The sequence below is a fragment of the Homarus americanus genome, unplaced genomic scaffold (genome assembly GCF_018991925.1).
Source record: "Homarus americanus isolate GMGI-L3 unplaced genomic scaffold, GMGI_Hamer_2.0 scaffold55640, whole genome shotgun sequence".
In the NCBI taxonomy this organism is placed as follows: Eukaryota; Metazoa; Arthropoda; class Malacostraca; order Decapoda; family Nephropidae; genus Homarus; species Homarus americanus.
In genome coordinates this window covers 2,010,659-2,027,981 of record NW_024713650.1, presented here as the reverse complement: position 1 = coordinate 2,027,981, position 17,323 = coordinate 2,010,659, and the positions used below count along the sequence as shown (strand labels likewise).

The 17,323-nt window shown below is 37.1% G+C and overlaps 1 protein-coding gene and 1 long non-coding RNA gene across 3 annotated transcripts in view; both read right to left on the bottom strand.

The window, feature by feature from the left end:
• LOC121873182 overlaps positions 1–1,461 on the bottom strand; it is a 3,522-nt gene extending 2,061 nt beyond the window's left edge. Inside the window, exon 1 of the long non-coding RNA XR_006090203.1 lies at positions 1,288–1,461. This is a non-coding gene — a long non-coding RNA (uncharacterized LOC121873182). The remainder of the gene's footprint in view (positions 1–1,287) is intronic.
• Positions 1,462–5,499: 4,038 nt separating this feature from the next.
• Positions 5,500–11,219, bottom strand: LOC121873169 (mitochondrial import receptor subunit TOM20 homolog). 2 transcript variants are annotated; one of them, XM_042376509.1, is made up of 4 exons: positions 10,998–11,219; positions 9,529–9,632; positions 8,784–8,951; positions 5,500–7,041 (listed from the first exon to the last, which is right to left on the bottom strand). In XM_042376509.1, the coding sequence occupies exons 1-4, from the start codon at positions 11,128–11,130 to the stop codon at positions 6,988–6,990; spliced, it is 459 nt and encodes a 152-aa protein (XP_042232443.1). In that variant the 5' UTR covers positions 11,131–11,219; the 3' UTR covers positions 5,500–6,987. The 2 variants fall into 2 exon arrangements, with proteins under 2 accessions (XP_042232443.1, XP_042232434.1); XM_042376500.1 differs by lacking the exon at positions 5,500–7,041 and adding an exon at positions 7,048–8,453 and having other exon boundaries at positions 10,998–11,218.
• Between the last annotated feature and the right edge of the window lie 6,104 nt (positions 11,220–17,323).

The window sequence follows — 17,323 nt, the reverse complement described above, 5'->3', positions numbered from 1 at the left end:
ATTTTGAGTGTTAAAATTGGTAGCAGATAATATGGTTCAGTAAACATATTTCAACAGATGCTACAAGACTTAGATGTTTGGTGTCTGTGATACTTAAGGAAAAATAAACTTTGAGCTGTCACTGTTTTGTTTCATAATTCATAATCACAATTTAAAGAGTTTCACAAAAGATACAGGTAAGGCATTTGGAACATTATAGTACTGTCACTTGAAATTTCTGCCAAAATCAGAATCAATTTGTAAAATTCAAACACTACAATGGGCCCTTCAGTTTATATTGCAGGCAATGCAGACTGCAGTGTCTTGCCTCTGGTCTGGGTTTGATAAGTCCAATATCCCTGATGGATGCATCATCTTCACTAGCAGTCATGACAGGTGGATGAACTGCTCTAGTGCCTTACAGACAATGTTTTATGACTGCTACACCATCCCCACAGTTACAATTTACACATCCTCCTTATGATCCTAACTTATGGTTAAGAATGATCAATAAAACACAAAGTTTACATTTATAAACAGATTAGACAATATTTCTCATGTCCTACTTAACCATTCTCATGTATTTATTATATTTCTCTAAGGTTCCTACACTTCCTGTAGTTAATATCACTGGATGGGTAATATTTTCAGGTGTTGCAAGGGACTCTATGAAGCAGTGTTTATAACATGTAAGTAGTTTAGTTAACTCCTCTAACATAACCCATGTAGTCTGGTAATTACTAAAGCTTAGGAAATTCAGAAATACAAATAATTTCCCTCAAACTTATACAATTTACATGAACCTAAAGTGATTGGGATTGCGCCAAAGAAGTTGACCACATTGAGGGTGTCAGCATGAAGCACATCCTTAAGGCAGCTTACAGTAGACATGAGAACCTATACACATGGTGTTTACTGTAACCCCCCAAGGCAGCAACACCAATAAAACGTTTGCCCTTTTGCGTCAATAAAAAATAATGTTTTAAATATGGCAGTACTCCCGAGTGTAAGTTTCAAGGCCAGGGGCTCCCACTCAACCCTCTGACCTTGAGTCTTGTCTGATCGCTAGTATATTCTTATTTATTAGTCCCTCCTAAGCTCTCGAGTGATGCTGGCATGCGCAATAACCATGACAACTGCTGTCAGACATGTAATACACAAAAGTCATAATAAATGCAACCCAGTAAAACAGCAATAGTACTTGGTGGCCATTTGAAAATGTGGTTGCCATTACCACTCATATTTATACTTCAAATCAGGACGTTTTTAGCATGATATTTCTTGTTTATATTATTATTAACATCTTACCTGTAGAGGTAGCAAGGTGGCGAACTGATTATCTCGTTGAAAAGTCTTTCATAGAGGCCAAAGTTAGTGGGAAAAGAAATAACGATTCTCGATCGACGCTACCTTCGCCATTTGCATGTAAACAACAGGCGGAGCGAAGCCTGCCCGACTATTTCCCGCTTTTGATAATTAAGTTATAATACAATGCAGCAACATTTGAAAATAAAATATAAATATAAATAATATTTTAGATATGGAAAACATACCATATTGGTATTTATCGGCAAACAGATAAAATTGCTATGAATCTTTAAGGCTTTACCAATTCGGGAATATGGTTCACGAGTGGCAAAACTGTCCTACCATAAATCTTAAAATTGTATTTTTGGAGTGGATTTATACTTAATAGATAAATATATTCTCCTATTAGCTAATTTTAAACAAATGCCCCATAAGATAACCTTGAAATATTTAATAATTGTGCCATACAAATGAAAAATGTACCATGGCGCCACTATACACCACTCAATTGCTGTCTGCCCTTCAGAATTTTCAAATAGTATTGTACTATATTAGTCTGGTTGAAATGTAAATACAAGATAACTAGCATATGAATGTAAGAGAGAGGCGCGACTTCAAGCAAAACTGAAAACGACGTTTTAAAAAATTCTTGTTATAAATTTGCATTTTTAATGTAAAATTGTCATATTTACTTTATCCTCCTCTGCACTAAGTTATGATTGGTTCAGCTTGTGCTACATTGACAATGCAGATATACACATTGTGCATAGTCTGTGCAGATTATACTGTACAAACATTTGTAATCAGAGATTTCACTAAAGATAGCCTAGAACAGTATCTGTAGATATTTCGCTGACGGATAACACTAATTTGGTTGATGCTGACAGATCTTGACTGGTAGTGAGTGACAGCTGTAATGACAAAAAGGCCGGTGTGTGTACTATTGTAAGTTGCTTTGAATGCTCAACAAGAAATAAGAAAAACGAGGGTTGACGGTAAAGGTAACAAGCTAAACTACGTCATGGGTTCATGTCCCGGCCCGGGACAGATGTGAGAAGGATGTTTGTGACACTACCAAATGGCAGGTTTCTCCGGGTACAGGTACTCCTGTTTCCTCCTATACTAACACTAGACAATAAAGTTTATAGCAAAGAACAGGCCAACGTTTCGTATTTACATTTAAAATTCTACATTTTTTATACCGGGAAAGCTTTCATCATTTTCTCTTTCAATTACAGTACCAAGGTAATAACGGACCAGACGGAATACTGTATTGTAATCTTACTGGATGTTGGCGACCACTGTGGAGATATGTTAGATGATCACTTACGGTACACAGTACATGTATTGCATAGTATGTACAGTACAGTACTGTGGAATTAAATACAATGGTCACATAAAATAGATTTTGTTTCCTATTTACCAACTAAAGTAAGCCATAAAATACCAGTATTCATTAGTTCAAGTTTATTCATCATAGCTATTAGTGAAAATCTGCAAATGATACTACTGCAGATATATACCTGTGTACAGTACGTGCGAAGTCTGATAGGTAACAGTGCTAATTGTTGAAGCTTTTAATAATATCATTGATGAAGAAAAAGCTACTGTAAGTTGTGAAGACGAAAAAATTGCAAAAATTTAGTTCGTTATTAATTTCAAAGGGCGGCAAAAATATTAAAGTGAAGGCTGGAAATGATCATGTTTGCAACACACATTAAGGTATCTTCATTACTTACTTTCAATTCTTCAAATACCTTTTATAATAGGCTTACTGTCCTTTTTACTGCTGTCTCGACTTACCGGTAACACTCCTGAAATCACAATTTTCTTATTAACCCAAACTGAAACATGAGATCACTCTCAGGTTTTATATCTATATATTAAGCTGAAACAATCACTCACTCCTGCAGTCTTTTAACACACTTGATGCTAATGCTTTCAGGACTTTATTTGTTCTTTGCATCACTATTGGCGCTAATATAGTGTGCGGTCTACAAAGATATACAGTATTTAATCAACCCTAACTTTACCTAAAAAAAATCCTTAAGAATATTTTGATAGTTTACATTCTAAAGTATTGGACAAATTGTAGACTGCCGGGTATATAGTGCAAATATTTCTGTAGACCGTATGGGATATGAGCACCATTCTATTCCTGTCATCATGTTGTAGCCCCACTTTCACTCTCTATCTTGCTCCTCACATACTTAAGACCAAGGTGATACCACAAGCCCCAGACACTCTCTCCCAGTTATCTTGAACTTGCTCACACCTGTTTAATTCCCAAAGATTCACTATTTCTAGAGTATTAGTTTTTGATAGCCTTTATTTTGGTGCACCCTGTATAAAGTTAGTAATTTTCACAGGGTCTCTCTTACTTAGACATGTAAGCTCTCTTAACCAGACGACGATCTTAATGATTTTTATATGTAAGTTAGCGAGGGTGTGTTGTGTATATGCATGTGTGAGTTCTACCCACAGCAGAGATTAGATAAAAAGTGTCAACAAAATATTAAGATATAATATGAGGCAATACAGGTACCAGGAAAAAGGGTGAGCGTGCAAAACCAAAGTTTTGATACAAAATTGTTTTAAGATTTGTTCTTCCTTTCCTGGGCAGATCACTTAAAATTATTATACGTTATTCTTGGGATCACAAGTTCGTGGTGACAACAAGAGGTCAAAGGTTAAGATGATAGTGCTACACTAAAAATGGCATTTTAAATATAACTAAAGTTGTTACTGATAAGGCTATATAAGGTCTACACATGCATCATTTCATGTTACTTGGTGTTGTAGCTACAATATGGTTGTGGTGTTAATATAGTACAGTATATTATTCAGTGCTGTTTACGCTACATCTAAATATGCAGTAAACCATATCTGGTAAAGTTCTGTGGTGATGATGCATAACCATGTTTTATCATCTAGTATTGTCATAATATCCTCTGTTGTTACTAGTGGACATAATGCATGTCCTGGGAATGGAAAGAGATCATGTACTGGAGGCTTAAGGTACATCCCTCCTCCCCAATCCATACATGCAGGGCTGATAACTATTTCGTTCAGTATAGTACAATATTCACTTACCAATGAGAGAAAACAGAAATTAAAAGTGTGTGTGTTGGAATAAATATGAACAAACATAATAATGATGTGGCATCAGGAGAGAACAGAAACACTGATGAAATATTGCAGATGGGAGATGAAAGAGTGAACGTACAGGTTATGAGGGAGAAGAGTATCACGGGAATTACAAGGGTTATGTATAGTGCTCTGCATAACAGCTAAGGAAGAGTATGGCAAAACATACCGAGTGAATTATTACAATGATGGTATACAAGAGAGGTGCAAGTGTGGATTCAGAACTGGAATTCCATATGATAAATAAAGTACAGTTAGTGGCATTTAGGGATCTGGACCAATCAGACAGAGTATAAGTGGGAAATATCCTATACTGAAAATGAATGGAATAAATGGGACACTGCTGAATGTTGTCCCAAGTTTTTAATGGCAGACTAAAATATGTGTCAATAGAAAATGGTTCCCAGAGAAAGGAGAACTACATCAAGTATAGGTATGTGAAGTGTGACCATTAATGTCATGTATTTCTACAGGTTGGGCAGTAAGAGGAAAATGCACAAATAATAGTAAGGGATGTAAGTTTGGTAAACAATGATACAGGATGCAAAGGAGAGGTAGTGCAGATTACACTGCTGTTTACAAATGACACCACTCTAATGGGTAATGAAATGTTGTACATACTAGTGAATGAGTTTAGTACCTGTGCACAAGGAGAAAGTTGATAATGAAGTGCAGAGTATCCCAAAACAATAGTCACAAAAACTGTACAGAATTCATTACAACAAATCTGTCATCTGCATTCCTTGTTAGGTATGTTTCACCGTTCAGAAATTTTATTTTTACCAACATACGGTATTGCAGAATTAATCATCGATACATCGCATACCCATAAGGCCATACAGTATATGAAGTGAACAACGACATAAATTCTAGAAAATATGCAACAGAAAAATCTAGGTAGTACAACTCCACCTCTTGAGGGCACATGCTGTACTTCATCAAGACATCCAACTTGTTTTAAAATATGCTGTTTACAATAAATTATAGACTGGCAAGAATATTGTTCTATGTGTGTACATAACATCTTTAATGTGTAAAATTTATCAAAGAATTCAAAACACAAAATAGCAAAAACTTTGTTTATTTTCCTTAAATTAATACATTATATACAGGGATCCCACCGAATGCTTTGGGCAGCATTCATAAATTTTTAATTTCATAAACTGACTGTTCATATTGTAACTCCAATCCAGTAAAATATATCCTCAAAGTACAGTACATTACATACATTCTATAAGAGAAAAGAAAAGAAAAGAAGACAGAAATCCTAAACAGCACAATGTGACAGTTGATGAGAATGCAAACTGGGATGAGTGACTATTATATAAATGTTTCTATTATTACAAAGAATGCAAATTAAAGACTATTATCATACTTGATAAAGTTTAAGAATCTTAAGAAAGCAGGATTACAGGAATTCAGACATGAAGTTTGTGCTGATGCAATATAAAAAACCTCTGAAATGTATTCCACAATACAGAAACTAACAACATTCAAGCTAACTCATTCATTACTCTTTTTATCCATAAAATTTACAAAGAATTTCAACACCACTTAGTTCAACAGACAGGAAACATCACATTAAATTGTTCTTCTAGTATGAAATCAGCACAGTGAGCTGATGATTTATCTACAAAACAGTTGACCCTCTGCCCAAAACTCTCAGATCACAAGCACTAGGAAAAAGGCAAGTGATGGCAGAACTTCAGTTACAATGGAAGTGTGCACTGAAAAAATATTTATTACAAAGTTTCTATTGCAGCCTCACAATCCACACCTTGAACATTATTACTTTAACAAAATGGAAAATTTCAGGAAGTTTCTAAAGCTAAAGAGAGCTCTTCTCTTCTGTGTTGGTGGTAAGGTAGAACAAAATTAAGAAATGTATGTAAGTGAAGATACTAAAATGTCCCACTGCCTCAGTCACAAACTAAGGCAAATATATGAAAGGCTTCATAACACATCAAAATCTTCTACACAAGTGACATAATGTGTAGCATCATGAGTGTCATCTAAATAATACTCCAGTTTCTTGAATACACATCAAGTAGCTGTCCCTGAATAGTGAATAACCTGGACCAATTTTCAGAGCCATATGAGTTTAATGTGTTGACACACTCATACACACAATATACTATACATATACAGTATATACTGTATTGTGTGTATGTGGATTAGATATTGTATACGTATTATTACAATACAACATGTGACTGACAATACTGAGGAAAAAGTCACTGGAAATTAAAAAAATTAATGAAAATAAACAGCATGTTCTGTACTCTTGTATAAACATAACAATGTACATTACCGGGACAGTAGTTTAATTCAAAATCGAGGTATAATTGGCTCATCTGTTTTGCCATCATAGATGTAACACAAAGACCCATAATTGATATATGGGAAAACAGTCTGAGTTTAGATCAGGGAGCTTCAAGTTTAAAGTGAGAGGCAAAGAAAGAATCATATCACAATCTTCCATCTTCTGGCCAAATTGACACACCATATACGAGCCCAATGTATTGTAAAGTTCAAGGCTACTTGGCTCAGTTCTCACTCAACATCCTCTTCAGTCACTTTAGATCCACCAGCAGCCTGAAGTATACTCTGTAGGGGAAAAACAGAACCTCAAGAGATCTTCCATGGACACTTGAGAAGAAGAAAATAGTGAATCACGCATTACTTTTTCTCATCTACCCAAACCAGGCAAAATATTGATGCACTTTCAACAAAATTACAGATGTTTACATTCACAATGTAGTTTAAAGGGAATGAATCACATGCACTCTCACATGTCCAGTTACAGTACAGTAATTATTTTTTTACATGTTAACATTTGTGAAATTGCAAAAGAATGATTTACAGGGGTAAAAATATGTTAACAGCAGCAGTAAAAACTACAGTATATTTATTTTATTGTATCAATTTGGCTGACAGTAAAGAATGAAGTTATGAGTAGATATGTTAGGGTGAATAAGTCCTTAGACACCCAGGAAGGAGTACACTGAATCTTGATATGATGAAGTAACCGAACAAGATCTCCACATTTGGGGAATTATGGCCCATTTTGTCTCAACAGTGAGGAGAAATATTGGACTTTTACAATGCTGTCATCAATGGCCGTAATTTACAGGTACTTCACTCAGACTGAACTTACTTTATTTTTTGAAGGAAAATAAATCAATAATTTCATGTCTCTTAAATTGTTTACTTAGTATAAAAGTTAGCTCAGTTGCAGTGAACTTGTAAAATGGTCATCTGCTTATCGACTGCTGCCAACAAAGAGAAGCGCACTGTCATTAGCTTGTGGTCTCAAAGTGTGTAAGGCTCTGAAATTCATAGAAGACTATCTGCACAGTATGGTTATAATGTTTTGCTGCAGCAGAACATGTATCAATGTATTGAATTGTTCAAAATTGGCCGAAAAGTGTCAGTTATACCGAATGTTCAGGGCGGTCATCCACATCAATCACCGACAGCAACATTGACTAAGGTTGTATGATTGTTCTCGACAACAGGAGGGTAACAGTTGATGAAGTTACAACACATCTTGATATAAACCATGGTTCTGTCTATGCAATACTCCACTACACACTCAGGTTCCACAAAGTTTGTGCAAGATGGGTTTCAAAGTAAAAAAAGGAACAGCATAAGTGCAATAGTATGGACATTTGTACTCTACATTTGGAAGTTGGAACGGTAAGACAACGAAGAACATCAGTTCATGACCCGCCCTGTTACTGGTGACAAAACATGGATCCACCATTATGAGCCAGAAAACACACGCCAGACAATGAACAGTAACAGAGGTTCTCGATTGCCCACCATACAGCCCTGACCTTGCTCCGTTGGATTATCATTATAAATCTTTGAAAGCAGCTTTGAGAGGACATCAGTTTGGCACAGATGATGAAGTAAAGGACGCGGTGCATTCACGGCTTCACGTGGTATTCAAAAGCTTGTGCATCACTGTATTGAAAGCAGGGTGATTATGCTGAAAAATGATAGCTGTTCCAAACCTGTAACATGTTTGGATGACATAAATGAAAACATTGTGGATACTCTTTGACTTACCTCAAAAACCCTTGGAGGGATGTGTACTCTCAGATATTTTTAAGCATTCTACAAAGTATACTAAAGGTATTCTATTTTGGGCTACCAAAAGTCGACATAAATTGTGGTTTAGTTATGAGATGAGAAAATTTAGTGACAAACTGAAGTTTCCCATTACTGTACACTACCGTACTTCTAATGTGGATAACTGAGTCTACTCAATTGAGAAACAGAAGTGTAGATTTACAGTTAGGTGTACAACCATTTAGGGGCTAAAAGGCATGGTTGGTACTGACCTCACCAACTGCTGGCAGCTTGTGGAGGAGGAGCTGGAAGACCTGAGGTGGTAAAGTCTGCTGAAGAACCTGCAGCAATTGTTGAGGCTGTCCACACACTGCCACGGCACGGCTCAGGTGCTCCACTCCAGATTCAATCTCTCCCTGGGCCAGAAGCTCTTCTCCAGCCTGGAAAATACAAGAAGCTTTCATTTCAATATACTGTAAAGGATGCCTTTGGTATATCTTTTAATATTTCAAGAAAATAGGAACAGCTGGGAGGGTAAAATTGCACTGATATGGCACTTGTCTTATTCTAAGATGCTCTGATACCCCACTAGGCTGTTCAGATTTTTTTTCCTATCTTGGGTTGGGATGAGTACTGAGCTTACTATATTTATCTATTTTCTTGCCTTTCTCTGAATGACCAGCCTGTTCTGTTAACTTGTTTGATAAGAGAATGACCAGCTGAGTGATGGGATCGTTCATTCTCTGACACACACCTCTTCCCTCACACTCCCTCTGATATAGTGTTGGATCAACATATTGGCCACACTGAGTGAAGGGATTAAGTTGTGTAATGCCTCATACACTTAAAAAAGGCAATTAAAGAGAGGAAGACCCTTAATGATTCCGAGGTCACTATTTCAAAGGTTACATTCACTGCAGTACAGTTAACGGCAGACTTCCATAAATGAATTATACAGTCACTGGCCTCACATACTCAATCATATATCAATCATGAATTTCTCAAGTCAAGACTTACCTGAACCTGAGCAAGGAAGAACTTCTGGACAGCCTCCTGGTCCTTAAGGTTAGGCCAAGTGACTGAGCTGCTTCCTCCACTACCACCCTTTGTGGTCTTGCGACCTGTGGGACATCATTTGTAGTCAAGTCATAAGTATATCTTATTGCCGGATATTTGGCATATTATTAAGCTTTAGAAGAAACTACTGTACAGGTACTTAGTGTTCATATATAACTGACACATCAATCAATTATATATGGGTCCCCTTCAGAGCTGAATAAAATTGTCTGGCATTAGCCGTATAAAATATCAAAAGTGGTGCCCCCATGGTCAAGGGGTTAAAGGATTATTCCACTCAAGAAAAAATGGTAGGAAATGGCTATTGAGCCCAGTCACTTGGTAAAATAATTTAGTTGTATACAGCAGGGTTGTTTGTTGTTGTCAATGATATACCTAAAAGTGTATTTTACCCGGTGGCCTGGCTCATTAGCCATTGACCCATTTTAGCGTCTGACGCGGCTCATTAGCAATTTACAAAACAATAACACAAACCTAAAACTGGTAGGTTTGTGGTGCCTCTGTTCTTTACATTTACCATAAGTTTATCAAAATTTTTACAATCTCTTTAACTGTATTTTGAAATCATAATAATTAATGAAGGTATTAAATCTTCATAGTAACTCAACGCTCAATATTAACAGTAAAAAATATAAATATAAAACCTTTCTTAAACCTGTGTAGTTTTTCAGTAAGTTGAAAGTACTTTTTTCATTACTGTGACAATAGATTTAATTTTACTTCATTAAATCAAATGGTTTAGCGAGAATCCTTTATAACGAAACGTATCAATAAGTGACAATTCTACAATACAACTTTATCAAGGGAATCTATCACTATTATAAGTTATCTAACACAAAGTGATTATTTAAATGGTTACGCAACCTTTACTTTCTTCCACAATTTGTCCGGCATCATTCTAATTGGCCGAGGTTGACAACGCAGATCCTACCATTAGAGTATTGAATTGGGTCACTTGCAAACATGGTTAGGTTAGATTTGCAAATGACCATATTCAGTAATCTACAGTAGGATCACCAGCATCAGCCTCTGTCAATCAGAACAAGCCTGAATAAATAACGGGAGTGGTTAAAGGCCCGTGACAGGACATATAACCATTGCTTAAATCACACCTTGTTCAGGAGTCATTATACATAACACATTTGATACTTATGATACCACCACATAAATTTCACAATAGTAAAATAAATATGCAACTTCTAATAATTAAAATATTTAGGAAATGTTATACGAACGGGTATAAATAATTCTACGTGTGGCAAATTTACCTGATCACAAAACCTGACAGTAATAGACACAAATCTTTCGAGTCTGATCGTTGATTATACAATTAAAATCAAATAAAGCTCTAGTGTTTCATTAGTGATTAAATGAGAGTGGCTCAGGTTGGCCCTCCCAAAATTACTCACGTCGCTCCCGGAGTTTCTTCTTAAAGTTAGGGTCACTCCGGCGTCTCTGGTCGAAATATATACAATAGCCGAGGAAGAGAGCGCCGGCTACTCCTGCACAGATGCCAAGTGTGCCTTTGGAGATCATGGTCATGCTAAGACCCCTGTTTATAGCCAGATTTTGTACAGCGTGACTCGAACAGCAGACGCCAGCACAGGAGCGGGAGCTGACGCACCAGGGAAAGGAAATAAACAGGGTATAGATGGCGCACGGGTCGTAAAGAAACAGAAGAGCATTATTATTATTATTTTAGGCTACTCCGTTTAATATTTGATGCTTTTAACGCTATACAATTCTATTTATAATTTCTTTTTGCGAAATTTATGTAATTTTTAGTGTCGTCTGCTGAGAAATTGTAGTTGCCGAGTGGCGGTCGTTTTGAGTTTATCCTCAGCATCTGCCTTACGACGAGAATCACCGATCTCAGAATTGATATATGATTTTATAGCAACAGATGTAGGTGCAATGGCTGGTAGTGGCAGCATATCCATGAATGAGAAAGAAATGGCCGGGAATTCCACCTTGTACGAGTTTTTGCCGACTCCCTTAATTCTTCACTCCAATCTCCAGCGGTCGACCTTCACCGATTATCTTGGGAGTGGCTTCAAGATAAGAGGTAAAGATATTACCTCATGAAGGATTTGATAAAATTATTGACGCCATTTTCTTAGTGTTGATTATAAACGGAAACTTCACACCCAGGGCAGAGCGAGGTGTACTTCATTTACACGAGGCATTATTTGGGGGGGGGGGGTGTGGACGTAATTATAGTAAAGTAAGTTATTTTACGGTAACATTTTAGTTTCGATCATCCCTGTATTTAAAACCTAACCCAACCTAGCCACAAAACCCAGGAACTGTTATCTAACCTGACCAGGGGGGGGTTTCGCCCCTAAGACCCCTACTTTTACTTTTTTTTACTTTATTTTATCCTCTTCACCGCAGATCGGCTCGTTAGCCGCTTGGGCGATCGGTTACGTCTCTGTTACGCACTGTTGGCAAGTACTGGGCATGCACCGGCTCCTGAATGTGCCTGAACCTGCTCCAGTGTTGGTCAAGTCTGGTCTTGAAAGAGCTTACACTCGCTGCCGTCACAACACTTTCTGGCAGATTGTTCCAAGAGTTCACAACTCTCACTCCGAAAAAGTTTGCCCTCACAGTTTTCTGGACCTGCGGCTTCTTCAATCTTGAGCTGTGACCCCTTGTGGGGCGAGCATCCGCCAGCTCCAAGTAAGGACACTCGACTGAGGAGTGCCCCTAGAGATGCTTATATACACCTCAGTTAGGTCGCCCCTTGCCCGTCTGTAGCATAAGCTACTGATTTTAATACTGTAGTTAAATTTCTAAGATTCCCCGGATGACCGAAACTAAACTAATACCCATTTTCCTTCTATGGGCGTGTAATTTAGATCCTTATTTTCATGAATGAATTACTATATACAACTTCCTGATAACTATCCACCCATCAGCCTCAGCAGCAAAATATCCCCCCCCCCCTTTTCACTTACATAAATTGTTCAAAAAGTTTTCACGTGTCCTTTTTTTTTCCACATTTATTCCAATAGTATTAAACTATTTTCTCAATAAGTTTTATAGATATTTTCGCCCTTTTATTTGCATTTAGCCCTGCACGTCACAATATCTGATCCCGTAAAAGTATTGGTATGTTGCCTTCGGATCCCAATGAGTGCCTCTTAGTTACTATAGTATTATAATTTGTTTTATACGTTTTCATCGTATTCTACAGTAAGTGAGAAGACACCCATTGACAGTGTCATTCTTCCTCGGTGTGGCGTGGCTGTTCTCATCGTGCAGATGCCTCGGATTTCAGGCATCAACCCGAACCAGGACACAATTGACTGCTGTTCACACACATACTCGACAGAAAGTCGTGATGGACACTCGAAGGATGAGGATGTGAGACAAGAGACTCTGGATCAATTGACTGAAAGGTACCTTTCAGTCAATTTTTAGGTTGTCACCTGTTAAAATGACTTTGTACCAGATAATTTATTCGTTATCTAAACTAAGGTCAGTTATTTAGATTGCCCCCGAGGGGGCTAGTTTATTGGGCACCCCCTTACATCCTGTGCAAGGTGAAGCGCAGAAGCTTTTACAGCGCCCATCTGAGAAGCATGCTAAGTTCATGCTCGTCTTTATGACTCATGCATTAAGGGCGTAAAAGCCTGAAGGGTCATGGGTTTTGTCAGCAAGTTACATAAAGTGACTGAATGATGAGTGTGTGGGGGGAAAGTTCCCGGTAAATTTCATCTGTTTATGGCAAAGCGTGGCAGGTCCCTAATAATGTCGAGCGCCAGGCCTGTCACTAGGAGGAGGGATATCTGGTCAGGGAGGGAAGAGGTGTTGGTAACGGCTGGGGACTTGTAGGAGGTCATAGGGCAAGTGAGGCTGTAGTGAGAGAGGGTGTAGTGAGAGAGGGTGTGAGAGTCGGGTTGACCACAAAGTTTACAAACAGTGCGGCCAGGCTCAGGGTTGCCAATGTACTCCCATAGGTACCTGTAATATAATACTTAAGATTAACTGATCATGAAAGGTGTTCTAATTGACCTAACCTTTGACTTGACCTTACAGGGTGTCATCTTTCGTAAAGGGCCACCGTGTGAGTGTTGTAGTGGTGGTAGGAGCGGTGTTCGGGGACGAAGAGGTGGGTGGTGTCATAGGGAAACTGCAAATGTCACTACTGCCCTACCCACCGCTCATCCTGCCCTCCCACGGCGACGCCCAAGCTGCCTCCCACGTCCAAGTTCTGGCCAAGGTAATTTTCTCAACTGGATCTTCGTATTCATTGGTTCCAAAATTAATATTCCCAAAACTTGTAAAGTGAGAATGTATCTAACCGGCTCACTTAAGAAACGGGAAGTGACTAAGGTGGTGTTGCCTTTGCTCAGAGACCACCAAATTACTGTACTAGCGTTCTTTTGCTTTTACGGAGGAAAATTTCATCTCTGAGGATCTCTAGGTAAAGAGACTAACTAATTCCTTGGCATATCAATGTGTAAAGTGAACATCTCTAGTTATCTACCTATCCATGTCCTATATATCCTTCTATTACTGTCTTTGTCTGGTTTTCAAGAGTTTTTCTGTTACAGGCCATGGTGCCAGAGAGACGAGAAGTGGTGGAGGGGAGGCTGGGGGTGATAATGAAGGCGGCTCTCACCAAAGACCACACACACACGCTAGCTCGGGTCATGGGCCTCAACTACCACCGTCAGTAACTAAACTTACTGTTTCACCCGTTATTGTTCTAGTTATATTGATCATCATAATAGTTTTAGTGATTCGGATATTACTGTCATGGTCACAGTTGCACCTATATTTTAGTAACACCTAAACACGTTCATATTATGCTCCATCGTCCATTAAACATTATTTTCCCCGAGTTAGCCATATGAACGTTTTCTCTGATACGAGTACAGGTGGGGAAACGTTCATACGGATAACTACGAAAAATAATAGGTTTTATAGATGGAGTATACAGTAATATAAGTGTAAGTGTTTAGTACTACAATATAGGTAGTAGAAATTAATGGGTAGTAATATATAATTTACATTGGTTATCAATATTACAAGGATAGGTTTGTTTGGTTATCCTTCGCAGCATTGTTTGTTTAAAATTTGTTGTACCTACACATTTTATACCTGCACTATATATACATTATGAATCAATGTGAAATTGTATGGTTATTTTACTGAATATCTACTTATATCTGACGTGTGACAGAGGTGTCGGTGTTAGTTGACTCGCTCGGGTCGCTGGGCAGGGTGGCGAGGGCGTCGACTGAAGAGATCCACAGTAAGACCCCTCTCAGCGCCAAAACTGCTGCTGCCATCGTCGCCTTCTTCAACAGAGATACTGTTACAGTGTAGTCCCTTTTATGTTACACACCCTCACATGACAACACTATTTCATATCTTCACCTGCCGTTTTAAGTCAGCCACCGAACACAAATTCTAGCATAGTATACTATTATTATGATTATTATAACTTTTTAAGTAAAATCTAGCGCTAACGATGACCTGACACCAAATGCTCCACAGCCTTTTTCACATTTTTTTTCTGGTCTAAAGGAACGTTAAGTTACAATCCTTGCTTTTAGAAACAGCGTACATCTTATGTGCTTATAATTCATAATCTCCTGTGGTGGTGATTCACTTAAGACTTAGGAAGTCCACAGCTCGATTTAAAATGTTTGACTTTCCTTCCTAACTTACGGTAACTGTAGATCTCCTAAGCTTCTGCAAGGTGGAAATAAGGCCGTTTTCTCTACTATACAACCCTTACCAAAACACACATTTCAAGCGACATTAGTGAGGATGGAATTATTGATTGGATAATACTAAAGGACAATGTTTAACCTATGACCAAAACAATCCAAATATATATATATATATATATATATATATATATATATATATATATATATATATATATATATTTCATGTAAATCCACAATGAAAACCTTGGATAAGATAAATCTTGATAAAATCACACGGGAAAATGGAAACAACGGAGTACCTCAGCTTTCGTCTTTATTCAAGACATCTTCAGAGGCAACTGAAGATGCCTTGAATAAAGACAAAAGCTGAGGTACTCCGTTGTTTCCATTTTCCCGTGTGATTTTATCAATATATATATATATATATATATATATATATATATATATATATATATATATATATATATATATATATATTGGGAGGTGGTAAAAATGCAAATGCATAAAAGTTTTTATTTACTAATCATTTTTTTTTTGGCCGCAAGATTAGTGAAATGTATCTTGACCTAACCCAACCTTAACATACCCTACTTTACCTTACCTCACGTTTTTTTATAATAAATTTCCAGAGATAATCAAAGGTTAAAGGGCATAATCGTGATATATCGAGTTATGTTTATATATCATCAACAGATTTATATTTGTTAGCGAAATTATTGTAAAAAAAAAAAAAAAAATCTCCACACATGGAAGTTTAAAAAATTGTCATTGCAATTTTTCTAGAGAACTTAATTGTTTGTCATATGCATTGGGGTTTTCTGTTTTCAGTGGAGGTGCTGACATCCCAACAATTGTCCGATTTGAAAATGTTGCTGTGCAACGACTGAAATTAAGTTATAAATGCGTAGAAGGTGTCTATCAAGATAATTACACTACAATAGTCTTAGGTTAGTTTAGGTAAGGTAACGTAAGTTTAGGTTAGGTTAGGTTGATACATTTCACTAATTTTATGGAGAAAAAGAACATCACTACTGAAAGTATCAAATAAAAAAAACCTATGAAAATAATATTTTTTGTAAGAAAAATGGGATACCACTGTTATGCATTATTTTCCCCCTTTTTTATTAGGTTGAGCTTGGATTGGGTTAGGTATTATTTAACCATGATTTCAGTATTCAACTTTTTGTCTTTAACCATTATGATGATAATTATGGAAGTTTTGGCTGTAAACTACTTACCTCCCTAACTAAAGTGTAAAAGCAGATAAGAGTATCCAAATTGACTATTACCAAAGCTCCTACATAAATCACTATTGGCACATATAAATGAGTCATATGTGGTACCTGTACATACTGTAAAATGAGGAATTTCTTTAAGATTTTTACTAAGACTGCAATAACTACTATTTTCAGTTTGCAGAGGAAGATGTAAGCTATCTGTGAACACATTTCACAAAAACTTTACTAAGAAATAAAGTCACAATGAACCAAATTGAAGTTGAATATTTTTTTTATTGTTTTTATAACCTTATAAAAGTGTAAGTAGGTATACAATTCGGTGGTCAGATGAGGAGAGAGGGGGGGATCCATGAAATCATAAGCAATTTTTAACCTTTTTTTTTTAGGTAAGGTAAGGTTTTCAAGGGTTTGTTTGGTGTTCTTTTTAGTATTTTCCCCCAACATTTTCCCTCTACCTCAAAGCCCTGTCCACTTCCAACAGCCAATATTATTGGTAATTGGGTAGCAAAGATGGTTCTATGGGAAAACCTTCAGACACAATGATGAACATGACTGGTCAAAGTATTCTTGTCACTAAATTCTTTCTCACACCCTTCACATTTATACATCTTCCATCCACTATGAAAATAAGTATGATTATTAAAGTCAATCTTTCTTGTGAACCTTTCCCCACACTCATCACACTGATACTCTCTTGTATGAAGAAGCTTATGGCTGTTAAGATGACACTTTTGTTTGAAGTCTTTCCCACATTCATCACACTTGAACTGTTTCTTACCTGGATGACTACGTTTATGACTGTACAGATGG

Bases quoted from the DNA above. Each gene is read 5' to 3' on its own strand.
- LOC121873169 (XM_042376509.1), bottom strand. From the start codon at position 11,130: ATGACCATGATCTCCAAAGGCACACTTGGCATCTGTGCAGGAGTAGCC. The intron at 8,952-9,528 runs GTAAGTCTTGAC...TGTATTTTCCAG, and splicing joins TCTTCCTTGCTCAGGTTCAG to GCTGGAGAAGAGCTTCTGGC. The intron at 7,042-8,783 runs GTCAGTACCAAC...TTTCCCCTACAG, and splicing joins AGCTGCCAGCAGTTGGTGAG to AGTATACTTCAGGCTGCTGG.